The following is a 27,646-nucleotide window of genomic DNA, read 5'->3' as shown; positions in this document are numbered from 1 at the left end:
AGTCACTTACCCTCTTTGAGTCCCAGTTTCCCCATCTGTCGAATGGGCATAATCGTGACCTTTGCAGAGCGCTTTGAAATCTGCTGGAATGTGCTAGACAAGAGCTAGGGGTGGTTGTTATTGGGATCTTGCAGTCTTTAGTGAAAAACATTGAGGGGAGAGAGACTCAAGTTATTTTAACCTATTTTTATTTCCTGGGTGGAAAAAATAGGTGGATTTGAATGAAGAAGAAACTATTCTGATTATTCGTCGTTTGCACAAAGTGCTGCGTCCCTTCCTGCTGAGACGGTTAAAGAAGGAGGTAGAAGCACAGCTGCCTGAAAAGGTAAAGCTTGTAAGGAAGACACAAACCCCCACACCCACCAGGCTTTCTGGATGCATTTTTGGAACACATTCTTTAGTCAAACACAAGTTATTGTGCTCAGTGCAGGGCTAGTGGAGTGAAATTCCTGGCCTGTGCTGTTATACAGGAGATCAGACTAGATCTAATGGTTCCTTCTGGCCTAAATGATTCTATGATTCTAAAATCCTAAAATCTATGAACTATGCTGCACTTAAATAGTGTTTTGTTTGTAAGTTTAGTCATTGTTTTATGTTGCATCCTTGCTGTAAGTCATCATGTAGCTGAAGACTATAAGAGAAGCTGTGACATCTTCTCCTGAGAAAAGTGGGGAAAGCCCCAGGATTTGAGCATTTACGGTTGGATAGGAGGAAGTAGTGGAAAATGCTAGAGACAGCGGTCCTGCCCTGGCCCATGAGTGGGGGATGAGCTAACCAGTTTGTTCTTTTTCAACTTGCATATAGTTGTCAGTTAAGCTGCCTGCTGTTTGCTCCAGCATTTGACAGCTGGTTCCATGCTGTCCTCACTGGAGGCTTTTGCTTTGTGTGATTTCCCTTTCCTCACTCCAGGGCTAAGGGAAAAAACCTTTCCAACTCCTGTGGACTCCAAATTAGTTTCCTTCCTAGGAACTGCTGCAATGAGATGGTATTTGCAGCTTTTCAGCTTACTGTGCTCATCCCAACGGGCTATGCTAGCCTGATGAGAACAAGCCGGATTGATGGCTTAACTCTCTAGCGCTGAGGCGGTGGGGCTCAAAGTGGGGAAGATGGGAGAATAGTGATGGCTGTGCGTGCACCACAGTTCCACAGGAGTGACTTGTATGCCCAGTCTGCCGCTCCTGGGGCCAGCAGCATCATAAAGACACCATACCATGCCCTGTGGTTAGTGTCTCGCCAGCACTCTGGCCAGCTTGAGAACAGTGCTAGTTGACTGCGAAATAAGTCACAGTCCAGTGGTTGGCAGAGAGCTTGGAGCAGTACAGCAAAGAGGGGGTAGTGCAGGGCAACAAGCCAGTGATGGGGGTGTAGGATTGAGATGTTTTGGGAGCATGCAGAGAATGACAGTGGGTTGGTTACTAAACTCTCCTCTGCTTTCCAGGTGGAGTATGTGATCAAGTGTGACATGTCGGCATTACAGAGGGTGCTGTACAGGCACATGCAGGCCAAGGGAGTGCTGCTCACCGATGGCTCGGAGAAGGATAAAAAGGTGTGGCACTAGAGCCCTGATTTGTTACTTACTATCCCTGCATTTACGTGCAGCAGGGCCGAAGAGCATTTCACATACAGGGGCCTGTTTCCCAACTGCTTTTTTTTTTCCACGCTGTCTGCCAGTCATGTTGCTGCTACAGTTTGAGGGGGACATTTTTGTGGAGTTAAGCATCCAAATCCCCTTTGCTTTCATAGGTGCCTAGCTGCTCTTTGTGCTTTGGGAAATCCCCTTAATGCATTTGGCGCTGGCTCTCTGGAAACTGAGGCCTGATCTAGATATAGGTGCGCTGCTCAGGGATGTGAAAAATCCACACCTCGGAGCACCGTCGCTGTGCTACCCTAACCCCTGGTGTAGACACAGCTCAGTCAGCGGAAGAAAGCTACAGTCAGCTTAGCTACCATTGCTCGGGGAGGTGGAGTTCCTACAGCAACAGAAAAAGCCCTTCGATCACTGTCTGTGTACACTATGGGGTTAAAGCAGTATTGTTATGCCATCATAGCACCTGTAGTGCAGACATGGCCTTAAAGCCCCACTGCGCAGAATGGATACAGCAGGAGCAGTGGCAGGGCAAGCTTCCTCCACGTAGCCAGGACCTAAACCTCTGCATGCCTCTCCTAAGACTGCCTAAAAGGATCCTGTGCTGTGGAGAACTATTAGAATTTCTTGGAGAGCACCAGCTTGTTTCACACAAGCCACTCAACAGCTGTCAGATGGCAGCAGCTGGTTGGGCCAGCTTTAAAATGAACTGAAGGTGAAGTGTGCACTTCTCCAGTATGCAACATTTTAAAAATTCCTTTATTCCTTGGATTGCGGAAGAGGGTTTTAAGGTTTCTCCTTAACACTTTGAAGTTCACCTTTCTGAGCAATGTGTTACATTGCTGTACTGTTGTCTCGCTGTTCTGGGGAGCTTTCACAGCAATGGGGCTGGGGGAATTAGCCTTGCTAGTATATGGAGGAGGTTGGATCCCTCTCCTAAAGTGGCAGCTCTGTTACTAGATCTGTGTGACATTCACTTTTGAAGACTGAGGGAAGGTGCATCCCGTGTCCCATGCATGCCAGAACAGCTGTTTACTGTCTTCAGTGTTCTGCACGCGTAGTTAGCTACTAAAGCTAACGTGATCGGCCTCTGAATAATTTCGCCTTTGTCCTCAGCTGCACCCATCTGCTTTCTCTTATGTGAGATTTTAGATTTTTGCCAAGAGTATAGGATGCCATGACTGCAGTGGGGGTGGAGCAGATCCTCCACGTTCCTTTTCACAACTTGTGTCTGCTTAGACGTATTTGTAATTTTGTGTCTTCTTCACACAGGGCAAAGGTGGTACAAAAACCCTGATGAACACCATCATGCAGCTGAGAAAGATCTGTAACCATCCGTACATGTTTCAACACATAGAGGTAATGTTGTAGTATTTTTTGTATCAGTGTTGCCTACAGCAGTGGTCTCCAAAGTGGGGTGCACAAGAGGCTCCTTGGGGGTGCATGGCAGGAGGAGCCCCCCCCCCCCTTTTTTTTGCTTCTGCAAAAAATGGTAGCGCTGGCATGGCAGGGGGTGCATGCTCAAAAATTTGTTACTGATATGGGTGCGCCATCAAAAAAGTTTGGAGATCCCTGGCTTAGAGGCTCCTCTGAGGATCTAGGGGCCATAGTGTACAGATCAGCCTTTCTGTAAAGTGGGTAACGTATGAACTAAGCTGTTCTTGGACGCTGCAGGGTAAATTTTCAGGGCAGCACTGTGTAGCGTTCCTGTGTCTCATCTTTAAAGGTTCCCCTGTAGCATCCAAAGTTGGTTTAAGCTGTTCAGACATGGAGTGTTCACTGAAGTGATATCAATTAAAAATGGCAAAATCAAGGCTCATTGTCAAGCTGATGCCTTTGGATGCAGTCTCTCCTCAGAGACAACGAAACAAGCGTTCCACTAGTGAATCGGTGCTCCAACTCGCTCCTTGGGATCATCTTCTCACCTCAAGTGACCCCAGACAGATGCTTTGAAATTACTTTATTACTACACATTCTTTCCAGGCCTTCATACAGCAATTGGGTATCTTGTGAATTAACCTATTGCCATTTATAATTAAACCGCTTTCCAGCCGAACAATAAAATGGCTAATACCAAACTTGATGCACAATTCTGCAGTGAGAGCGTCAGTCACAGGGCTAACCCAAGCATGTTGGTGTTACACTGAAGCAGAGTTAGACCTTTCAACAACACCTCGAGAACATCAGGTCTTTTTCACACTGACCAGAAAATTGGCCAGAACATCATGGGGCTCCAGGCCACGGACCAACAAACTGCAGCAACTGCTTTGGTATATTATGCAGCTAAATGCTGTGCACCAGTGTGGTCTGACAGCCATCATGCTAAACTCCTTGACATTCAACTTAACGCCATGCGCATCTTGTCGGGACGCTCAAATTTACTTCACGCCACCGGCTCCCGGTCCTGTCACACATCCAGTCTCAGCAGTTTAGAAGAAGTCCTCAGACATCTCGCTTTCTCAATCATGTCAGTGCAAACGCAGGGATCCTGCTGCATGATGACCTGCAGAACTTGCTAAAGACAAGATTAAAATCCCACAACCCTCTACGGAACCGCATCAAGACCCTTACACCAACTGTGACGCTGAGGCTCAATGGAGAGTCACATGGAGCGTTTCGACCACTCTAAACAAGCAGCTCGTTGTTGACCCTGCCAAGGAACCATCGGGTTTTGATTTTTATCTCGGAAAGACTGGTGCAGATTGAATCTCATCAGGATATCTCATGGGAGACTTGGGCAAACCCTCTTTAAATGGAAAGTGAGGCAGACACCTGCATGCAACTGTGGTCATCATGATAGAGCACATTGTATCTGAGTGTCCCCTTTGTTCCTTTGTCAGAGGCCTGAAGGACATTCGCCAGCTCACTGCTGCGGCAATGTGCTGGCTGTCAAACCTAGATATACACTTGTTGCTATCCACCCAAGCCATACGAAAGCAGAAGATTAGACTGATTTGACCTGAGGATCAGTTTTCTATTAGGGCAATTCCAAGAGTTTGGTGGATTTATTGGACAGTTTGTATAGAAGAGTTTGGTGCAATCAGTGTGACAGTGTTTCTGTTTTTGTTTGCAGGAATCCTTTTCAGAGCACTTAGGTTTCACTGGAGGTATTGTACAGGGGTAAGTTGAATGCTTTTGAGCTTTACAAAGGAGTATATTTGTAGTTTAAGTGTGGTGTGGTTTATCAGTGAAGAATTACTTGGATTAGGTCAGTGTATTAATGTTAGAAGCACTGGTAGTTGCCATTTGCATGTGAGGATGATGCCATCTTTTAGCATCAGATTCTCACCTATTTCCAATCCTCTCTTGTGAACTAGACTAGACCTGTACCGAGCATCTGGCAAATTTGAGCTCCTAGACCGGATTCTTCCCAAACTACGAGCCACCAACCACAAGGTGCTGCTGTTCTGTCAGATGACCTCGCTCATGACCATCATGGAAGACTACTTTGCATACCGTGGCTTCAAATACCTCAGGCTGGATGGTGAGTTCAGCTGGTAACAGAGAGACCTGCAATCCCTTCCTGAATGCTCTGCTTTGGCGATCTCAGTAGGTTAAACCCTGCATGTGTAGATAACGAATGATCAAATAACAAACCTCCTTTCAATGCTCATTGCCATGCAGTGTGCTTAGCAGCACACGTGGGAAACATGCATGAAACTAACAATGCCATTCATAAAAATTAAATCATGGAACTATCGTAACCAATCACATCGTGTACTAACTCTTGGTGAAGCTGGTTCATCATTGCACACTTGCTCCTGGACATGTTTCTCCGTTAACCTAAGATTGGGGAAAAAGGATTAACGGGGTTGCACATACTTTACACTTTTTTTCTTGTAAGGTTAGTTTAGGGAGGTGGTTCACTGCTAATCCATTTACTGCTTTTCACCTCCTTTTAAGTTGGTGAAAGTCACCTCCAGGAAGAGCCCTGTTCTGTAGGCTGACATGGCACATAGGCCTTGTGTTGTCTCTTGGAATTTCATCCAGCATCAACAACTTCCTCTTGGATGTTTGTAACCTGCTATCTTTGATACATTGGTCACCTTACATTACACTTTGTCCTGGAGGATCCCAAAGGGCTTTCCTACTTGACACACACTGCACGCACAGACCTCAATTTGCCATCATGACTACTGATTTTGGATGCGACAGGATTAGGGGTGCCCGACTTGAGCCACCGCCAGTGGACTTGGTTTTCAGGAGTGCAGGTGCTCAACACTTTCTGAGCAAGCTGGAACCCCTTTTTGCTCTGTGGAGTCCCGAGTCCATGTTAAATGGAAAACTTTTTTCAGGGGAGGAAAATGGTGACATCTCTCTTCTCCCTGGGCTTCTAGGAACTACTAAAGCTGAAGACCGCGGCATGTTGCTGAAGACCTTCAACGAGCCCGGCTCTGAATATTTCATTTTCCTGCTGAGCACTCGAGCCGGAGGGCTGGGACTGAACTTACAGTCTGCAGATACTGTGATTATTTTTGACAGTGACTGGAATCCGCACCAGGTAAAAACCGCTACTGAATTCATGGGGATCCCAATACGGGGTTGGGCGTGGTTGTCTCTCTATGTGTACATGAGACACGAGTCTTGTGTTCTTCAGATAGCAAGAGAAAGGACTAGTGTGTCCCTTTCATAGGGCTTGGATGAACTGTGTGCCTGTAATGCTGGTTTAACCTCATAAGGATCTAAGAATCTGTCTGCACTGTAGGGTCTGTTCTTAACTTTGGTTAAAATAGCAGTGAGGATGCAGCAAGCTGGCTTTTAACTGGTTAGCAGCTGGAATTCATCCTCAGACTGTCTTAAAGGCTTTCATGCAAGATGCTAGTCTTAGCAAGGTTGCCATGTTTTCTCTGCTATTCGTTAGCTAAGCAGAGTCGAGAACACTTTTTTTTTTTTCTCTCTCTTTTGCCTGTCTCCCAGTTGTCTCCTCTCCGACAGGCAGGGTGGGCTGACATACAGCAGGAGATCCTCTTGTGGTTGATGCATAATTATCATTGCTAACAATGCTAATTAACATGATTAATGGTTAACACTGGTAGTGACTGAGGTTAAAGATCCCTCCATCCCACCCACACCAAATGTAATATAAAGACACTGAAGCCCACTGCTATCCTCTTATTCCACGTTACCCTGTGGTTCGCCAGTGCTAGTAAGAATCCATGTGTAGACACTCAGCTCCATCAGAGGGTGAGGTATAAGTGGCTGAGTGAAGGGCACTGTCGCAAGAGTTTGCTGTAATAGCTAGGCACAGTGGCCTATTTTTCTAACATGCATTGAATCACGAAGTACAAGAGCAGTCAGCAAAATGAACTGCTTCAGTTAGTTAAACTTCCCCAGCGGATGTAATGGAATCCTCTGGAGTCATTGAGGTCCTCCAGGTAGCTCTGAGAGGCATGTATGCTTTTCCGGTGATGTATTTAAAGGCTCAAATATTTACCTGGGAAGGAGAGAAGTTTAAATTACTCTCCAAACAACATGCTCCCCCCTTCAGGATTTGCAGGCCCAGGACCGAGCGCACCGTATTGGGCAACAGAACGAGGTGCGTGTGCTCCGCCTCTGCACTGTGAACAGCGTGGAGGAGAAGATCCTGGCTGCAGCCAAGTACAAACTGAATGTTGATCAGAAGGTCATCCAGGCTGGCATGTTTGACCAGAAATCCTCCAGCCACGAGCGGAGAGCTTTCCTCCAGGCTATCCTAGAGCACGAGGAGCAGGATGAGGTAAGGGGCGGTGCAGGTCACCCTCCCTGGTACTCCAGAGCATGAATGGTGAATGCGTGGCTTGCTTTTGCTCCGTTGCTCTGTGTCCCCGAGGCCAAGGGCATGTGGGCTGGAAGGAAAGAGCATGAACACTTGTTTCTCTTTTGAAGTGAATTTTAGTGTCGGTGAAAGGTGCCGGATTGACAGCCCTGGAGACTGAAGTCCTCTATTTATCCACAGAACAGATACAGCACGGGCAGCGGCAGTGGCAGTGCAAGCTTCCCCCACACTGCCTCAACCCTGTGCCTGAACCCTGACTTGGAGGAACCACCTCTAAAGGTGAGAGGGGTAGTTCAGTCTCCATGCCCATTCAATCCTTGGCCTCACTGCTGAGACTGCCAACAAAGATGCCAACTCTGGTGGTGGTCTCTTGCAATGTGGATACCTGTCCACTAGACACTGGACTGAGACCACCAAAACTCATTTCACACGGGCAGCCGAACAGGCGTCAGATGGTAGCAATGTTCGGTGTTCAGTTCCCAGCATACGAACTGCCGCGGCGGCTTCTCTCGCCATTAAGCCAGGCGTTTGAAATCTTGCAGGAAGAAGATGAAGTTCCTGACGATGAAACGGTCAACCAGATGATTGCCCGTCATGAAGAGGAATTTGACCTTTTTATGGTGAGCATGGCAGAGGCCATGGAAGAGAACTGAGCCCTCTCTCTCTTCCGGGTAACAGAGGCAATGGCATTTCTGGTAGAGTTGAGCTCATTATGTTTGAACAAACATTGACTTGAGTAAGGACTAGGGGTCTAGTGGTTAGAGCAGTGGGGCCTGAGTCAGGGCTCCTGGGGTCTATTCCTGGCTCTGGATGGGGAGCAGGGTCTAAAAGTTTGAGTAGGTTCTTCCCCCTGCCTTTGTTGTCCTCGGCTTACCCTAGATGTAATGGGGAAAAATACTTACCATAACGTGCTACTGAAGTATGTTGGTGAAGTGCATTGAGATCTTTGGATGAAAGGCAGTAGGACAGGCTAGGAGATCTATAGACTGTTCCATGTGACTCAGAGAGCACAAAAGACCCCTTTAGAAAATGGCACTCCTTCAGCAGTACTCTTAATGCCGATACATGCGTGTGGAGGAGGGGGCTTCCCCATGTCTGCCCCACGTTAGACGCTCTAGGATCTTGTGAGCCTGGATAAGTCGATGATAACCACACACTAACAATGCACTGTAGGGACAACCCAGCTTTAGCGAAGACAGTTGGCGGAGATGACCCCCAGTAATAGCTCGTCTGTCTCCAGTTTCACTGATCTCTTCTAGTACATTGTCCTTCAGAGTGGTTAGTCTCACGCCAGCTAATATGCTCACGCAGCGCTTAACCTGATGTATTTGTTGAGTTGTAATGAATCCGTAGGTATTTAATTGTTAAACAAACCCCTTGGGTTCCACACAAACACTGCATTCCCTGCTGTATCCCTCCCCCTGCAAAGCTTCCCAGGGGCCTTGCACTCAAAGATGGCAGAACAGCACTCCTCTGGAGCCAACTGGCATGGCTACTGCGTGACCGAGAGTCACCAGAGAGCACCCCTTCCCGGAGGCTGCACACACTGCACTGCAGCATTCCTTGCTCCTTGGTACCTGCTGGATGCCTGGGCCAGTTCGATATTTCCAAAGCCAAGATCAGTCACATCCTGGTCCATCTGGGGTCAGCTGCATGACCCACAACGTCTGCTGTAGAGATGACCTTCCTCGACCAACCAGCGCCTAAATGGGCCAACTAACCCCCCAATAGATGCATTCGGGCAATGGCCGCAGACCCCTCTGTTGCTGGGCCAGCGGTCCCCCCAGCAAAACCTCTTATTTTAGCGCATGGACCTGGACCGCAGGCGAGAGGAAGCACGCAATCCAAAGCGAAAGCCACGTCTAATGGAAGAGGACGAGCTGCCATCCTGGATTATTAAGGATGATGCTGAAGTGGAGAGACTCACGTGTGAGGAGGAGGAGGAGAAGATGTTTGGGCGAGGGTCACGTCACCGTAAGGAGGTGGACTACAGTGACTCGCTTACCGAGAAGCAGTGGCTCAAGGTATACATGGTACAGCATCGTTCTCCAATGGCCTTCTCAAATCTATGCTTCTACTGTGTTTTTGTCTATGTGCTAAAGAAAATACCCAGTACCAGAGACTCTGATGGTGCATAGCTTAAAATCAGCCTGCTTTGGATGTGTGGCTGAATCCCCCGGCATGCTTCATTACCAACTCAAGGAAAATTGCCTCTTACCCAAATCTCCCCTAAGGGTTTTGAGCAGCATGAATCGGTCCTATTGATTCATGAAATGCTATCGACCCATTTGCTTATTACCAAACATTTGTTGCCTTAGGGTCAATTTCTCTTTCACCATCTGATGCTGGTACTGGGTATTTGAAAAACTCACCTCACCCCATCACAGGGCTCTAGAGGGGTTTAACCAATTGAAGCCATGCCATAGCTGACTGCTACTTTAACAGCTATCGAGCCTCTCAGGCAGAATGCACTTGATGGGCAGCTGAGTGCCACAAGGTTGATTCTGCTGAAGGGGATGTTTGAGCAGCAGGGAGAGGGAGGCTGCAGCAGCTCAAGAATTAACATTAATGGGATCTTAAGAGCTTTTCTTGGGCAGGAAGCTAGAGGAGATGATTTAGCTGTAGAGAACAGAAATACCCTTCTTCCTTCTGTGGAGGTTAACCCTTGAGGCACCCTCTGCTTTCCTCCAATAGCCTTCCAGCAAATACATTCTTCATCTTAAAATACCTCCGTGTTCACCTAAAAATCTCCCCTACATCTGGGGCATTTTCCAGCTTTGAATTTAAATGTAGGGCAGTTAGAGACAGTCTGATCAGCTGGGTGGAATGAGTGGAAGGCAGGTCTGTAGAGGCCTTCTGTTCTTGGGAGGAAAAGCCGCAAACCACATGCGTGGTTCAGATGCACTCAGCAGAGCAGAGATGCTTCAGCCCATTACCAAGGAGCAGCCACTTCCAAAAAATACTAGAGCATTAGCATGTGTAGCCAACCCAGTGGCCTTTCCCACATAGGTAAATTGGAAGGGGTCCCAATATGGAGAAGGGGATCACCGTATGAACAAGTCTGAGAACTCCTTTTCTGTAACAGCCTGAACTAAGGTGTCAGGTTGGGAGGAGGTCTGTCCGCAGGCAAGGGGCAGCCTATCCAACCCCAGCCCCACTGGGCAGACCGCTCTGGTCAGTAGTGCAGCAAATTAAAAGCCTCGTATAAATGGGGGTGCTTAGCATTTCACAGGCAGCTCCTTCGCCCTTTCTGCGCACCTTTGCCCAGCAGTCTCAGCGCTAGCGGCTGCTCTGTTGCTCCCCTCCGTAGGCTATAGAGGAGGGCACGCTGGAGGAGATCGAGGAGGAGGTTCGTCAGAAGAAATCTTCCCGCAAACGCAAGCGAGATGTTGACGTCGGTTCTGCCACCCCGACTACCAGCACCCGCAGCCGGGACAAAGACGATGATAGCAAAAAGCAGAAAAAGCGCGGCAGGCCTCCCGCCGAAAAGCTCTCCCCAAACCCCCCCAACCTCACCAAAAAAATGAAGAAGATAGTGGATGCCGTGATTAAATACAAGGACAGGTAAGAGAAGCAAGGGATGGGCACTCTCCTCAGTACTCCTGCATAGGGGCTGCTTTTCTGTCTTTTAACCACCAGTGCACACAAACGTGGGGGGAGGAACACCCAAATCCTAGTCCCTGCCTGGGCAGGCATGGTGTAAACCCACGGCACTTCTGTCTTATTCCCTATCTCTACAACGGGAATCGTTCCTCCTTGCCTCCTAAGGAGTGGCTGATGTTTGCAAAGCGCTCTGAAGACAAGTTCACAGAGTACTGGCAGATTCTAATTCATCGGCCAGAGGGTTTTCTCTGGGCTGCTGTGTAAAAGCAGCAGAGATTGCGTTCTGCAGTTAAGGCAATGAAAGGAGGGTGGACCAGGATGCATGTTGTGTAAACTTTGGGAGTCAGGCTGTAATTGCCTCATTCCACCCAGTTTGTGCCCTGCCTTGCAGGCAAACTGCAGCAACTGACAAATCCAGCTCCTCTCCCATTTCTCTCCAGTGATCAGATGATCTGCTAGGTCCTTCTTAGGCTCTTCCCTCTAGGCTTGAAATGTCTGCGATGCGGCATGCTGTTGGAAGCATCCGGTCAAGCACAGCGACAGCCCTGCTGTTGTGTGGTGTGCGCTGCTGATCACGTGACGGTTGGGGCACAGCTGGAGAGCACTTGTGGCCCTGCGATGCTCTTCTAGCTGGCGCAGTAGGGAGTTGCCAGTATTGCTGTTTTCTAATGGAGGGTTACGATTCAGGCATCAGCAGTACAGAGCAGAAGTTACACTCGTGGTCTGTGTGAATCAGTTTGAAAAGATGAAACTATTTCCTTTGGGATTTTCTAGGCTCTTTTATTTGGCCAGTGAACAAATAGTTTTTCTGTCCTCTACTTCTGATTGATTGATTGACTCAGAGCCTGGAAAAGTTCCCTGGATCGAGGGAAGTATTCAATGTCTCAGCTCAACATGCTAAGTGAATTTTGAACCATCATGACTGGCCAGCGCATTAGAGCACATCCTGGAAGAAGCATAGTGGAGTTGATGCCTGCTTTGCTTAGAAGCTCTGGTGCAGTCTGCCTTCCCCGTCCCATGTCTTAGGAGCCTTTTAAGAAACATCCAGGTTTTTCCCTGCCTGATTCCAAACAGATTGCTGCTTTTCCTCACCGTACTTTAATGAACCACTCAATTTTTTTGATGCTTAGAAAGAGGTCAGGTAACATGGGCCAGTTTTCAGAGAGTTGTAATGAAAGTACTGACAGGCTCCTGCTGTAGTGACCATTAGGCAACACAGTAACCCTGCCAGCTTCTTGGCTGGCCTATTCAATTGTCCGTCCTTCGGCACTGAGCAGGCCTCCATGCTAAAGGAAGCATGTTCTCCTGCTCCTGCATGGTGGAAGTGTATTGCGTGGCAGTTCTGCATGGCAGGCTGGGAGCTGCTGCTCAGGCGAGAGGGGTAGGGGATTGGCTCTGTCTTTGATCCTGTATTTCTTCCTTGTTTTGTAGTAGTAGTGGACGCCAGCTTAGCGAAGTCTTCATCCAGTTGCCTTCTCGCAAAGAGCTCCCAGAGTACTACGAGCTCATCCGCAAGCCAGTGGATTTCAAAAAAATAAAGGTAACCCTGCCCGCCCTCAGTGGGTGCTTGTGGCACCATGCAGCACTCTTACTTCACATCCTTGATTTGCGTCTTCACCGTGGTTTAATGCAGCTCAGTGCATCCGAAACAGTCCAGCCCAGCGCTCCTCCTGTCCTGTGGCACTACCATTGCTGTCCTGCCACTGCCGTTCTCCCCTCCAGGCCCAGCCCAACTCCCTCCCTGCATCTCTACCCTGGTCACTCCCTGCACACCCAGCTGTTCCCTGTCTGCACTCAAACTTCTCCATCTTTGCTCGTTCCTGGGCCAACCCTTAAGCTGGGATCAGCAAAATCACCCTTACCAAGTGCTGTCATTCTCCACCATTTAAAACGTTTGGAGAGCTATACAGCCGCACCCCGCTGTGTCGTGAAGCTCTGCCTCGAGCCCCCTCCTGCTTTTAGCTCTAGTCAGGTCTTATAGCTGGACAGCCGTGCTGCCAAGTGCTTTGGGCCAGCCCCCTCGAGAGAAGTGACTCAATGGGCTGGCCTGCTGGGACCCGCTAACTCTGTCCCTGCACTTACTGGAGTGTTCCAGGAGCTGGGCTTCCAGCCACTCCTCATGCTGCCCAGCAATCCCCTCTCACTGGAGAGCCTCCTCCCTCCAGCCAAACTTGTCCCCCCAGGAAAACTGCTGGCCCATTTTGCAGCTCGCGGCTTATATGCACCGAACTGGAGTCCTGGGGGGCTAGCATCAGTTAACCCTTGGTGGGCAGGGGAGCTAATGGAAGCGTTCGGCCTTCTGTTCTCTGTCAGTTCATATCGTGGCCTCATCACTGTTATGCCTGAGCCCCGGCCAGTCGCGTGTTAAGCGAGGTGCTTCGCTCTCCCCCAGCATTGACCGGTGCAGAGGAATAAATGAAAATGGAGGCCAACAGGCATGCACAGAACTGGGGCCTGAGTCTGGGAGCAGGATTCTAGGCAATTTAAAAAAAACAGCCCAAGGAGAAAGTGCAAACACCCTCCTCCTAAAAGCAGGTTAGACAAACACCTGTCAGGGATGGTCTAGATAATACTTAGTCCTGCCACGAGTGCAGGAGACTGGACTAGATTCCTCTCGAGGTCCCTTCCAGTCCCATGATTCTTGGCACTCTGCCCTTGTTCCTACCTCCAAAACTGTGTACCCAATGCTGCTCCCACCCACCTCTGATCTTTCCTCCTCCTCCCTCCTGTCTCTGGGCTCCACCCAAGCTTGTCCCAGCTGCTCCCTGCGTCTCCTTCCCCTGCTCATACCTCCACCCCTGCAGATCCACACTGGCCAAGCACCTTCTCTCTGCTGGCCACACCTGTTCTCACAAAGCCTGTCCCACGGGGCCCCACCTGGTTGCATCGGTGACTTGTGGCACGTGTAGGGTGCGGACCTCTTGGTGGTGCAATTCTGTGTGCTGAATACCAGTGTGTGGGGGGAGATTTCCTTCATGATCCCAATTCTCCAGCCACTGCAGCTGGCTGAAAGGGGCTGCAGCTGGGCTGGGAACAGCACTGTCGATTGAGGGTTCCTAACACCCTGCCAGAAGCTGCACGTATTTACATGGCACAGGCTGTGCAGGTGCATTGGGGGGGTCTGGGGAAAAAAGCCCCAAGGGGCAGGCAGCCTACTGGGGTGTGTGGTCATGCTGGAGCCGTGCGGTTGGCAGGTGCTAATTGTGAGGCTGTTCCAGGTGACGTAGAAGGCAGCATTGGGTAGCCAGCAAGGGAGCAGTTAAGGAGGGGAGCAGCACCAGGCGTCGAATCGCTGGCCATGTGCGAGGTGACTGACCTTTGCCTCTTTCTCAGGAACGCATCCGCAACCACAAGTACCGCAGCCTGAATGATCTGGAGAAGGACGTCATGCTGCTGTGTCAGAATGCACAAACCTTTAATCTGGAAGGCTCTCTGGTAAGGTACCTCCTTCCCCGCTGCCAGGGCTCAGGCGGGGGCAGTGACCCTCCCTCTCTCGACCCATGGAGTGATTGGGACTAAACACCTCTTTTTTAGAGAATCCCATTAAATCTGGCCAGCCAATTAGATTCCAAGATGGCCAGCCCTTTCTTCCTAATAAAAGCTGATCTGGTTAAAGCTGGATTATTCCTAAGCATGGCAAACGCTTAATACCCAGACTTTGGTGTGAGCGGGCATCAGTTAGATTAAGCAGGCGTCGTGTCGTGTGACAGAGCGCCAAGACTCTGGTGCCTCGAGCAGGGAATGACTGTGGGGAGCCACAGCTCTCTCCAGAAGGTAACCTGCCCTGACTCATCCAGGCTGCTGTGGCTTCTTCCTCTAGATCTACGAAGACTCGATAGTGCTGCAATCCGTCTTCACCAGCGTGAGGCAGAAAATTGAGAAAGAGGAAGACAGTGAAGGTGAGGAGAGTGAGGAGGAGGAGGAAGGAGAAGAGGAAGGATCTGAATCAGAGTGTGAGTACTCTTCTGCTGCTGCCTCCGCTAAGCAGGAGTGTGTGCATGCAGGTGCCTGCCATATTCAGCTCTCGTGTGCTCACTGGAGACGGTCTCTGTGAAAGGGTGGGGACCAGCTCGAAAGCTAACTAAGGCCGTGGCCCCTGCCCTCTCCTCTCTTCTCCAGGACAGGACTGAGGCACGTTGGCAGGGGCACTGTGGCTGGGGGAAGCTCACACTGCCCTGCCTGTGTTCTCTCTGTTCTGGGGCAGGGAGAGGACTGCAGGCGCCAGGGCTGTCTTGGAGGAAAGGGAGGGAAATGCATGTTGGTTCTCTGCATGGGGAACATAACTCCTCCCATTTGCTTTCTAGGCCATAGCTGCTCAGCCAGGTAGGTCAGGAGATCTCCAGCGGCAGCTGAGTTAAAGGACAACATGAAACATACCAGGGATGCAGCAAGGGGGGGGAAGTTTGATGCAAGAGCAGATGCTCTGGAGGTACAGTGTGTGTTTGTTTTAGGTGGCAGCTGTTGGAAGGTAAGCAGAAGGCGCTGCTCTCGCCCTGAGATGGAAGGCGTTCTAGAAGTGCCACGTACTTACTATGTCTGTGTTATAATAGGACGGGTCTAATTTGCAGCGGAAGCTTTGTTGCTGTGTGGCAGTGCTGAGCCTTAAGCTGTACAAGCGTTCAGACTCTCTGCGTCTCCTTGTACTTCCCTGCAGCTCGCTCCGTCAAGGTGAAGATCAAGCTAGGCAGAAAGGAGAAAGCACAGGACCGGCTGAAGGGTCGCAGGCGCACCAGCCGCGGCTCCCGGGCCAAGCCAGTGGTTAGTGATGACGATAGTGAAGAGGAGCAGGAGGAGGTAAGTGCAAGAGCTCAGTTCTCCACCCCCAGTTGCTGCCCGTGTAACCTTCTGTGGTGCTCACCTGTAGCTAGTCTGTAACGGAGCCACAGCGGGCACTTAGCCTTCTGTGCAGTGATGTGTTTAGCTTGGTGTTTGCAGCGTACCTGACGCGGGGCTGTAGCAGGAGGGGAACAAGCCCCTTTAAAGGGAGGACTCAGGGAAGCTGATGGGATAAACGTCTCTAAGCACTCAGCCCTCCCATGGGAATGTTTCCACTCTAATCTCTCCCCCTGTCCATTTCCGCTCATCTCCCAGGATCGCTCAGGAAGTGGCACCGAAGATGATTAAGCAACATTCATTCCATGGTCCAGCCCCCCAGAGCCGGTCTTTCCAAAGCGGACGCGCTGTATCCCTTTAGCTCGAACGGGTCGCAACAAATGTAGGATCAGACTTCAGTCAGCTGTATAAAACTCTTCCATATTTATACTGCAGCGAGGATGGAGGACTGTTTGTGTCTTGCCTTGTCCTGACATTGGTAGCGTTTGTTACAGCATTAACTGTCCAAGAGAATTATGAATCGGGGAACATTTGATCTCTCTTTTTTCTTTTTATGGCAGTACTGTTTCAGTTGCAGTATTGAATCACTGTAGTTTTAAACTGTGGATGCATGTGTGTAGCAGTCCACTCCTAGTACTGTATTTTATTAAAGCAGTCAAACCGCCAGCTGCCCAGTTGACAAGGGTGCCGGCAGTGACTGTGTGTGTCAATGTCACTGGATTTCAAACAGTAATAAATTAAACAGAACGTTACTTTTTTTTGGCTGGGTCGTTCTTCTGGCTGTCTGAACGTGTGTTCGGTTAATTAGGCCCCACAACCCCCTTCCTACTGCCCCCTGATCTGGCCTTCAGCAGGTTCCCTCCCTTCCCCACCCCCCAAGAAATGCTCTGAGGCTGACCCGCCGCTGGTTCTTGGCTCGGCAGTTGTAGCAGCAGGGCTGCATCAAGAGCTTCTGCCTCTCTACTCGCTATAGTAACCGCACACGTTAGATCACCCAGCATAGCAACCCCCCACAACCGACTGGGTTGTTACCCGCCCATAGGTTACCCTTACCTGCTTTGTAAGGGTCGGTACAGTCAAGACCTTTTGGCCTGTGAGTCGTATCAGGCCTAGAATTAAGCAGCGCTGCCTCTGCTGCATCTAGCTGTCCTGTTGCACCCACCCCAATATCCACAAGTGACACCTGGATAAACCAGTCAGCAGGACAGTGGATATTGGAATTTGTCATCCGCCGTCAGTGCTGACCTCTCTTTGGGATGAAAGAGGCCAGCTCACGCTCCTGAGTTAGCCTTGCTGGCAGACTCCACTGGATTTGTCAGCAGTGGAAGGGAGTCTTTGCACCCCCGAGGGCTGGCAGTTGAATTAGTGTATTAATGAACGTGCAGACTGTGGAGACAGTTTAAGAATTGACAGACTCGTTTCCAGCTGGAGGACATGCCCAGAGCCAGCAGGGGGAACGCTGCTGCAGTGACCTGCAAAGAGGCCAAGTTCCTGTCTTCCCAGCAAGATCGACTAGGTGGGGCTGTGCAGTCAAATACAGCAGAGGGTCTCCCCAGGGACTGCACCCCCCTGCAATGCCTGTGCTTCAGCCTGCAGGGGGAAGCTTTTTGTTTAATGTATTTTGAACCTAATTGTTCACAAGGGTTTCTTTTAACGATTTATGGGCTGGGCTGAGAGAGACAGGTAAATAATCCACCTCTTTTGGATACCAGGGAATTATTTACTTATGTCTGTGAAGTCCCAGAGGTTCTCTGTCCTCCCCCAGGTTCCATGCGGGTCTTTCCTCTGTGCTCGCTGGCACCTCAGCCTTTTTCACCTAACAACCTTCAATATTTTGCCAATGAACGTTGAGGGCAGCCTGGGAAGATGAGTGGGAAGGACGGTTCCTTGCCTGGTGGGAGCTGGTTCTTCAAGGCCTCTTGGCCGTGTGGACCCCACTTACGCCCACATGTAGCGTGCATGGGAGCGGATCCACACGGACAAGAGCTCTCGAAGAAGCGAGGGGTTTCCCATAGGAGCTGTAGCCAGCTGGGGCCCTGGCAGTGCCTCCCCTCCTAGAACCAGGCTGCGCTCGGGAGCAGCCGAGCTGTATTTAATCTGCACCGCCACATTAGGAAGTTGGAAGCTGGCTGGAGGCGGGGCCAGTTTGACTGTGGAACCCAAGCTGGGCTTAAGTTGCTCCTTCCTGGGATCTGTTGTTCTCGGTGGCTTGACTCAAAAGATCTTTCCCTGGAGTTGTTGCCACTGGAGGGCAGCATCTGGGGCAGCCCTGTGGTCTCCTGTGATCGATGAGCCTGGCTGAAGAATCTGATGACTAGACTAAAGTCTGTCTTCATCCCCAAACATCACAGGCTCTAGCCACCCTCGTCCTCTCTCCTGCCCAGCTGTTGGAAAGCAGGGACGGTCTGGGGAAGGATGACAGCTGCATCTTGCATTCTGCGGCGCTCGCGATAACACTGGCCACGTGGATGCAAACTTCCCTCGCCTGATTTTTGGTGATGCCATCTGCCCATCTACGTCAGAGCCGGAATCCAGCTCACCCCCTTCCTTGCACCCACTGCCCTTGCACTAGCAGTGACTCATTTGCTCTGTGCTAGGCACTGTGTTCTGCCTTCCTTCCTGTTTGACAGAATAGGTCCCGGTAGAGAGGCAGGCCTGTGTCATTCCGTAGGAGATGGGGGAGGGGTTCCTGGGCCTGCCTTTCCCACACCGCTGTTCTCGGGCTGTTTCCCTTCCCCAAAGGGAAGGCAGCCCAAGCAGAAGGTGCTTTGTCCCACGGTAGCGCAGTTGAATGGCTACCTGCAGGCTGTGAAACTCCAGCTTTGGGGGCTGCTCCCTTGGTTTGTCCAGTGCTGTGGGAAGATGCTTTTCAGAAAAGAAGAAGAGATAAGGGGGGACATTTTCCAAAGCACCCCAGTCACTTAGGAACCTAATCCCGTTCTCCAAAGGGACTAACCATGGTGCCTAACCCTTCAGTCATTCTCATGGCTCTTTTCCGACCCCTTCATCCCTCCTGAACTGGACACAGGGTACCAGCAGTGACTTCCAGCGGTAGAATAACCTCTGCTCCTACTCAGAATTCCTCCCTTCGTGCATCTCAGGATCACATTAGCCCTTTTGCTTCAGTCTCCCTGATTTGTCATCTTCCAGGTTCTGCTCTGCCACTAACTCTCTGCGCGACCTTGGGCAAGTGATTTTGTTGTTGTGCTTGTTTCCCACCTGTACAATGGGTTTAATAGCCCTGCCCTGTCTCCTGAGTGGCTGGGAGAATAAACGCAGTAAGGATTGGGAGGCGCCTGATATCATGGTGATGGGTTCTAGCTAGATGCTTAAACCGTGATGCTCACTGGGGTTGAGTTAACCACAGCTGCCGTTCTTCCCAGGCCTGCTCTGCGGGAGTTGCCATGGGCTTTTGACTGGGAATGCCCCTGTTGGAGAATAAATCCTCTGTGGAAGGACAGCAGCCAGGGGGGTTTCTGGGCAGCAGGTGTGAGCTAATAGTGACTTTTCCAGTGTTGCCACGTGCGCTGTTCAGACCCTGGAGAGCTCAGTGATACAGTGTGGACCTTTGTCACTAAGGCAGCAGTGTGGTTTGTAACAGCATCGTCCACACCTCGCGGCTGCGTCGGTCCTGTGCCTTAGCAACACAGGTTTCCACCACACTGCCTGACCTCTGTTTGCCAGCAGCCCTGAGGAAGCCAGTGTCGAGGGCCTGGGGGTCTCTCTCCCCGGGGAACCACCTTGGTAGCCTTGATTTAGCACCGGGGGCCGCCTCCTCTGTGCTCCTAAAATCTGCCCTTGGGCTTTGTACAAGGGCTCTCGCTTATTTGACGTTTAGTTCTTTTGTAGGAGATTTTTGCATAGCCCCAGCCAGCTGTTTTGGGGGCTGGGGAGAGGAGGGCAGGAGCTGGAGAGAACCTGTTTATGTCCAGCCTGGCACCTCCCAGCTCAGCAGAGCTCGGGCTGGTATATCATGGAAAGAGGCAAAAGGACCCAGCATGAGCTGAGCCCAGCCCGTCTTTCCAGTGCCGCCCGGCTGTTCCCAGCAAGTTCTGCTGGTTCTTTACCCAAACCTGAAGGAAGATTAAGTTGCCCTCATTGCCAGGATAGCTGTCCATGGCTTCGTCTCTGAGCTGGCTGCCAGCGTGGCAGAGGGCAAATGAATCCCGTTGGCGGGTGGAGCTGGGCTGGGCCAGCCCGGCTCGTGGGGATGCCGCTGGGTGGTTGGTGTGGCTGCAGTACGGTGTAGAACTGCTGCAGGGCCGCTGTGTCCTTTGTTGCTCCTACCCTCTGCTGTGCTGCAGGGCCTGTCTGCACCCATGCACCCTGGTTTAAACCCTCCTGTGAAACTGGTTTTGGTTTAAGGGTGACTTCACTTCAGCTGCTTAGGCTGAACCAGAGTAAGCCTGGTTTGAACGGAAATCCGAGCATCCACACAGCCAGTAGCACAGGTTTTAAACTGGTGCTGCTCCGCACATGCACCCACTCTGATAAACTGACCCCTACCGGACCCAGCTGCCTAGCTCCACCCTCCTGCCCCGAGGCCTTTTGCAGAATTCCCCGTAGCCAGCTGCAGCACTCTGTGTTCTCCAAGGGGGCTACATCCCTTGCTTTCCATGGAGGCTCAGGCTGGAATTAACGGCACTGAACGCTGAGCCTGCCGTGTTTTGAAGACGCTGCCCTAGTTCTGCAATTCTGCACCGGCTGCATTAGGGCAGCGTTGCAATGCAATGTTGGCCTCCAACTGCCTTAGCTTGCCCCCGCCACCTCCAATATCACTGTGGCTAGGGGGTCCCCTGGGGGCTACCACCAGCTGGGACCATTCCAAGCATCCGTGGGCTGCCCCAGGGTTGGGGCCTCACCCAAAGGTGGCTTAAGGCCACTGTGGTATGTACACAGCCCTCCAGAGCTGGGGCAAATCCACCCCACGGACAGACGTGCCATCGGCGCACTCCTAGAAATGCAGGGCAGGGCCGCAGAGGAAGAGGAGGCTGCACCTAGCCCGGACGGAGGCCAGTTCCCCAAGAAGCAAGCTGCCCCTTCCTAGAGCCACATTCCAGAAAGCCCCTCCCAGCCCCTGCCCTCTGGGATGCCTTTCACCCACTAGGGATTGCTGCCTCCAGGTTGCCCCTTTCCCATTGCCAGCGGCTGGCTCTGGGGAGGAGTCCGTCAGCCCGTCTCCTCCCTCCCTTTTCCCCTGCGGCTCTGCAGCCAACCAGCGAAGAAGCAGGGAGGAGTCACAGAGTGGCCTGATTTCTTTTTAAGGTAAATCTGACTCCTCGCCAGACAGACCTGGCTGCATGTTAGCAGCTGCCAGATTCCTCAAGTGCAGCCAGCTGGGCCGAGCCAGCACACAGGCAGGGGCCTCGCTTCGCTGCTGGGGTTGTGAACACGGGCAGCTCCGCTAGCTCTGTTACTGACCCAGCAGTTTCCGGGGGTCCCTGGGCTCAGCTGAGCGAGGTTCTCTGCCTTGAGATGATCACAACGGTCCTGTCTCATCGTAAACTCTGGGGGTGAGACTGTCACCCTCTGGGCCGATGGGCCAGGAGCGGCGTGACCCCCATATCCACGCAGGGGAGGATTCGCTTCCCAGGGCCCCTCGCAAGTCCTGGGCTAGAGGGGGGCAGCGTAAACTTCCCGCCTCAGAGCATGTGGAGCCGGCAGCCGTTCCCCAGGACGCCTGGCAGCATTTAGGTCATTGTGGCCAGTGGCATCTCTTGGTAACTGGGCTAACTGACCAGAGCTCAAAGGAGTCGGTGGCAGTGGGTTTGTCAGCGTCCCTCACTTGCCGCGTCCTGGGCCAAGAGGTCTGTTGTGCTGCTGGTCGATTTCCCAGTGTAGACGAGCCCTGCCAGAGTGGACTGTGTTGTCTTGCATTTCTCCCAGGCATGCGATTGGCTAGGCGGAGCGCCTCACGGTGCCCCCAGATCCGCCTGCCCGGGACATCTATTTGCGGCCAGAGTACAGCTCGTATTTACAAACAGAATGGCAAACACGCGGCTGGCTCTCATTAAACACCATGCCGGCCCTGGATTCCGCGAGGTAAAGTCCACCAGGCTGCCCCAGTGGCCAGATGGTCCTGCCCAATGCCGCTTTGAGGTGTTGGCAAGCGTTTCCTCCGCCGGCCCTGCAGCGCTTGGCTCACGCACCGCTCAACTGGTTGCCTGGCTACAGCTTAGCAGCTGGCCCTGGCTGCTGTGTAAAGGATTCTGTGATGGGCTTTGAACTGAGCCACTTTGAAATGGGAGTACCTCAAAGCGCCCTTGGGAGCTGTTAGCACACGGACACAGCGTCCAGGCAGACGCTGACTGCGAGCAGACTAGATTGGGGTAGGGGCACAGCCTGCTTGCCACGAACTCACTGTCCATGTAGACAAGTCCTGAATGAGTCTCCACACTGGAGTTGATGTGATTTAACTCTTAACATTCACACCAGCAGTGAATTTGGATTTGTTCCCTCCAAGTGCAGGTATGTAGACAAAGCCCAACTTTCATTTTAAAAAATCAAAGCTGTTCCTCACTCAAATTGTTGGGGCCTTGGGCACAACGCTACGGTGCCTGTACCATAATCTGGCCCTGTCCCGCCTCAGCCATTTCAGAGAGCACTTTGGAAGCAGTTATGGCCACGAATCTTCTAACAGAAGGAACGAGGAATAAAGAGCAGGGAACAGATGAAGATTCCTGCTCCTTGCCTCTGCTTCTCCAGGAGTTGAGCAATCAGTGCACGGTTACGCTGCTATTTTTCTGGGATGCCAGCTTCCATATTTTCATTGTTAGTCTTGTGATATTTGGTGTTTTCCTGAAAAGCCCCAGCTCCTGGAGTCAGGTGATTTTTTTTTGCCTGAGATTTGCAGCTTTCGTTTAAAAAATATCCTGCTCTCCATGGTTTCAGAGAAAAACTTGCGAACGTGACCCCCTCATGGCTCAGAACCCACCCGGCAAATGGGAAGAAACCAAATAATGTTTTGGGAAGATCTCAGGATTTTTCTAGCCATTCGCCTGAGGTTTTTTGAGGCCGGATTTGTGAGTTTTGTGAGCCTGGCAGTGCTGCTGTTAGAGTGAATGATTGCCGTGGCAGTGTGGAAGGATTTGGGGGATGTCACGGCCCAAGGCAGGGGACTGTTACACCCATCTGGGGCTTGTCACGCAAAGGGAAGCAGCGAGAAACTCTGGGTCCAAAAAGAGGCAAGAGACAATTTCCTTTGCTAAATGTTTAATGCAGATCCCCCTGGCCTCTAAAGACCCCACTTTATTCTATTCTGTCTGCACCAGTAAAGCCCAGGTTTTCTACATAACTCCTTTTGCCTTGTTCCCGGGGGCTGCCCTTCTGGCTCATGCATCAGGAATTGAACCTGGGATTTGCAGCTGCTGGGGCCTGTAACAATCTGTAGGCTCTGTGGACTGAGAGAGGGGGACTCACCCGCATGGGGTACGCACGTGTGGCCAGACCACCTGGAGCTAGCTGGATGTCCCTGACGCGCTTTTACGGAGATACCCACGTACATAACGTGTGTTACAGGCAGACAATTTGACACCCCTGGCCTTGAAGAGAGAGGCAGTGAAATTCAGGGCCAGGCTCTCAGCTGTGACGCATGGTGCAGCCGGAGCTGTCAAGGTCTCCTGGACCTGGTGGGGTCCACGCTTCTGCCTCCCTGTAAACTGCATGATCCTGCAGGCTGATGAGTGCAGCGGCTTGAGTCCTCCTCACACAACACGAAATATCTCAGTGGTTCTAGGCTCATTCTCTTCCCCAGGGCGCTGCTGAGACACCAGTGGAGGGTCTGGCCCACGACGGAGCGTGCAGAGTCTAAGTGGCACCTCTAATGCCCGTTGGGCAGGGTTTGCTCAGCGCTGTGCCCCACACTGCCATGGGCCAGCAGCTGAAAGGCCGGACCTGCCTTACAACTGGGACTTCTTGCCGCCAGCTCCTCTTTCCTAGAGATGTGCAGCCCCCGCGCCCAACGGCACCAGCGGAGCCAAACCTGCCGCACGGTGCGTTGGCTTTGACGCCCATGTGAAACGCAGAAGAGTTTTCTGATCTGTACCGTGGCTCTCAGCCTGCGGGCTGCTTGCAGCCCAATCAGCTCACAGCTGCCGCCCCTGTGATACCCTCTGGGCCATACAGGCAGTATGTACACTGTGTGGATGTGGTTGAGAACCACTGGTCTATAGGAACGTCCACCTGAGATCGCAAAACATGACTGCATTTACCCTTAAGCCAGCCCTGTGAGGCTATTACTAGTCCTCATTTAACACATGAGGAAACTGAAGCACAGCAGCGGCCGTGACGTGCCCAAGGGCGCATATGGTAGAGCTCTTGGTGGCTGCAGCTCTCCCCCCCCACTCCTCCTCACAGCCTGCTGCTCACGTCAGCAATCACATGGCAGGTGGCCTTTCAGTGAGGCCCAACGCAGCTGGCGGGTTAAGTTCAGCTGATTAATCGGAGCAGCAGGGCGAACCTTGGAGGGCAATTGCATCTCCGTTGTCAGTCCTTGAGCCGGTCGCTGTGGTTACAGAATACCAGACGCCAAGCAAAGGTGAGAGTCCTGGGAATGGTTCTTAGGTTGCTATGCACGTTTAGCATCGCTTCGGTGAAAGTCTCGCCGGTATCGTCCTCGAGTTGGTGGGATCATCTCGTCTGACCTGCGTTGCGCGTGGGGCTGCTCTGAATCACTTCCTGGTTGCATGAGCACAGATCTTAGACTGGAGGAGCATCAAGGCAGGGGCCACCTGTATTGTCCTAGCAGCAGAGAATCCTGTGGCACCTTATAGACTAACAGACGTTTTGGAGCATCTGACGAAGTGGGTATTCACCCACGAAAGCTCATGCTCCAAAACGTCTGTTAGTCTATAAGGTGCCACAGGATTCTCTGCTGCTTTTACAGATCCAGACTAACACGGCTACCCCTCTGATACTGTATTGTCCTGTGCTCGTCCGGTGCCTCGCACAAGGGTTCCTGAGCTGCTACCCTATTGATAATCTTCGACGTTCTCTAAAATGACCTCTGTGCTGCTTGCATTCCTCCCTGTTTGCCTCCTCACCCACTCAAAATCCAGCTCTCAGTTCACAGCGCAATTCTGCAAACACAGTGTTTCCAAAATCCTGAGTGCTTGTGTCTCCTCACACATCGGTTTACCCTGGGGTAACTCCGGGACCAAAGAAGAGTGACTCCCGACCTACATCCATTTTAAAGAGGGTAAAATCCAGCCCCAAGTCCTCAAGAAAGCTGCCAGCTAAGGAGACCCTAAGATAAGGATTGGGGATAATTGCTGCTCTTTAATTTCTCCTCACTCAGAAGCGGTTCTATCCCCCTAATTACTTTTGTTGCCCTTCTCTGTACTTTTTTCCAATTCTAATATCTCTTTTGTGAGGGAGCAACCAGATCTGCATGCAACATCCAAGATGTGGGCGTACCAGGGATTTACAGAGAGGCATTATGATATTTGATGATAACACTATTAATGCACATATTAATTTTGTGGTGGTTGCTGCACCTTTATAATTATTACTGAGTTTGTCACCGATCCCGTGAGTTCTGTTGCTCTGTATACAAGCAGTGGGTGCTTTCGAGAGCCCTCAGAATTCTGCAATCTATGTTGTGAAATAACAAAGATATATGATGCTCCCCAAAATAGATTTGTTTTGCAAACCACAACCCAACACAGTGAGGATGTGCAAAGAAAAACCACTCCCATAAAAACTCTGAAATCAACGAACAGAACAACACTTCACCAGGGAAAGAGCATTCCTGTCCATTTCACTCTGTTTCGGCAACACCTGCGGTTGTGTGCGCGAAGCCGGGGGTGTCCTGACCTTCCCCGGGGCCAGAGGGGCAGGGATGCAGCCACTGATGCCATGTAGATTGTCCACAAGAGTCTGCAGCGTCTGTGTTTGCTGCCGGAGGCGCCCCATTATGTCCTGGTGCAACTCCCTCTGCTCTCCTTTTCCTGCCGCTCAGCTGATCTGCTGCAGTGCACAGTCCCCACTTGCTCCCATGCTCTGTGACTCCTGGGCAGTGGAGTTCACAACTGTGGCCAGAGCGGTCAGCATCAGGCATTGTGGGACAGCTGCTGGAGGACTGTTAAGGTTGCCATTGGTCACACAGTGTTTATGCTTGTAGGGCGTCAATCTCAGTATGTTGGCCACAGCCCACTGCCGCTTGGGGAGGTTGTGTTCCTGCGTTGCCGGAACGGGACGCTTGCACTGGTGACAAACAAATCTAAGTGCAGACGCGAGCCCGGCTCGGTCGACACAAAGTGGCTTACGTTGACCTAACTTCGTAGAGTAGACCAGGCGGGCTTCAGTGCCGTAGGGAGCAGCCTGCTTTCTCTTTCTCTGGTTACTGTGCATGCTTGGGCTGGAGTCTAAGCGATCAAGGCATGTTACGTTACAACCTCTCAGCAAGAGTGTTTGATGTTTGGTTCTAATTTCTCTGTATGTACCGTGAAACACGCCCCCAACGAGGCTATTAAACCCCGCAGCCATGGTTGTATGATGCGTGCCTCCTCCTCCAGCTTGTCTGTGTTTCCTACCTCTTGTGTTTGGGATGTTAGTCAGGATAGCAAACGGTTCGGGACAGGGATTGTCATTCTGTTTGCACAACGCCTGGCCCAATGAGGCCCTGTTGCATGATTGGGCCTTCTGGTGGTTGCTGTAATGCAACTGAAAAAGAAATCCCCATTAAACTTGCAAAGGCCGTGTCTTAACATTTGACTCAGAATCACCAGTTTCACTCGCCTCAGATGGAGTCACTAAATCACAGTGGCTTATGGTGAACCTCTTTGGGGTGGGAGGCTGGCTCTGCATTGCTGTGCCTCAGTTTCCCCATTTATAAAATAGGGATAATAATATTGACCTCAGTAAAGCACTTTGGCCCTGATTGGCAAAGGGTTTTAGGTGCCAAATGGGATTTAGGTGCCAAAATACCTTTTCAGAGCTGGGCCTTTTGAAATCTACTGATGAAAAGTGCTAGATAAAAAGTGAGACTTTTTATTAATATGGACCAGTGCCTTCCTAGCCTACCAGCTCCCTTAATGACCAGCCAGAGTGCAAGGCCCCTAAGGCTAAGCCAAGTCTTCGGTGCTGTTACTAGCTGACATCCTAAAATTGATTTATTGAAGATCATTCAACCCCAAGAGGATTTTAGGTTTCTTAGAACATCGAGGCCCCATCTAAGCTCTGGCACAATGCTGCTGTAGCATCGTATTGTAGCTTCTTCCTCTAGCAATGGAAGGGGGTTTTCCGTCAACCTAACAGCATCTACACCATTGTCGGGGTAGCTCCAGTGCTCAGGGGTGAATTTACAATGTCAACCTCACTTCTGTGTGTAGATGAGGTTCTCAAGTTTAGATTAAGGGCCCCGGCTTTCCAGCTGGGGTAACAAAATTCTTGGTCTGTTTACATCTGATGAGGTTGGTTGGCACCTGTATGCGCTAATGTGCCAAACAGTAAATAACACTCATCTTCCCACCTGCCAGCAGGGCTGTTAGTACTGAACCGCCAGATCCCAAATGGGCAGTTTTCCTCTGGGCAATTTCTTGGTCCTGGTGGTGCCGTGGTTCCAGTTCACTGGCAGTGAAGAAACGGGATAGGAGGCGGCTGCAATGTTGCACCCATGTCATGTGTTGCCATGTGCTGTTCCCAAGAGGCCTGATCAAAGGAGTTGTCTTCAAATAACGTTCTTTTCCTTTCAAGATTGTGCTAGGTGGTGATGGTGTCTGTCACACACTGGTCAATTTCTGTCCAGATCAAGTATTTTCACACTATCACTGGAAAACTGCAAGGGAGAATTTCTGGGACAGATCGATGGCAAAAATATAGAGCTAACTTTGGCCTCTACTTTCACCCAGAGCCAAGCACACTCGAACTTT

General features: G+C 51.2%; 1 protein-coding gene across 8 annotated transcripts in view; it reads left to right on the top strand.

Annotated features, from left to right (window-relative positions):
* SMARCA4 (SWI/SNF related BAF chromatin remodeling complex subunit ATPase 4) overlaps nucleotides 1–16,528 on the top strand; it is a 71,486-nt gene extending 54,958 nt beyond the window's left edge. The window contains exons 21-36 of one of the 8 annotated variants that reach the window (XM_075061257.1): nucleotides 212–325; nucleotides 1,439–1,546; nucleotides 2,858–2,944; nucleotides 4,659–4,705; nucleotides 4,903–5,069; nucleotides 5,923–6,086; nucleotides 7,074–7,301; nucleotides 7,521–7,619; nucleotides 7,883–7,960; nucleotides 9,146–9,373; nucleotides 10,651–10,904; nucleotides 12,375–12,483; nucleotides 14,277–14,378; nucleotides 14,764–14,842; nucleotides 15,598–15,737; nucleotides 16,035–16,528. In XM_075061257.1, the coding sequence (XP_074917358.1) occupies nucleotides 212–325; nucleotides 1,439–1,546; nucleotides 2,858–2,944; nucleotides 4,659–4,705; nucleotides 4,903–5,069; nucleotides 5,923–6,086; nucleotides 7,074–7,301; nucleotides 7,521–7,619; nucleotides 7,883–7,960; nucleotides 9,146–9,373; nucleotides 10,651–10,904; nucleotides 12,375–12,483; nucleotides 14,277–14,378; nucleotides 14,764–14,842; nucleotides 15,598–15,737; nucleotides 16,035–16,067 (2,037 nt within the window). In that variant the 3' untranslated portion in view covers nucleotides 16,068–16,528. Of the gene's footprint in view, nucleotides 1–211; nucleotides 326–1,438; nucleotides 1,547–2,857; nucleotides 2,945–4,658; nucleotides 4,706–4,902; nucleotides 5,070–5,922; nucleotides 6,087–7,073; nucleotides 7,302–7,520; nucleotides 7,620–7,882; nucleotides 7,961–9,145; nucleotides 9,374–10,650; nucleotides 10,905–12,374; nucleotides 12,484–14,276; nucleotides 14,379–14,763; nucleotides 14,897–15,597; nucleotides 15,738–16,034 lie in introns of all 8 variants that reach the window. The other 7 variants (XM_075061256.1, XM_075061255.1, XM_032780395.2 and 4 more) reach the window with 7 other exon arrangements.
* Nucleotides 16,529–27,646: the final 11,118 nt, after the last annotated feature.

Source organism: Chelonoidis abingdonii, chromosome 26 (genome assembly GCF_003597395.2).
Source record: "Chelonoidis abingdonii isolate Lonesome George chromosome 26, CheloAbing_2.0, whole genome shotgun sequence".
In the NCBI taxonomy this organism is placed as follows: Eukaryota; Metazoa; Chordata; order Testudines; family Testudinidae; genus Chelonoidis; species Chelonoidis abingdonii.
This window is presented reverse-complemented; position numbering and strand designations above follow the sequence as displayed.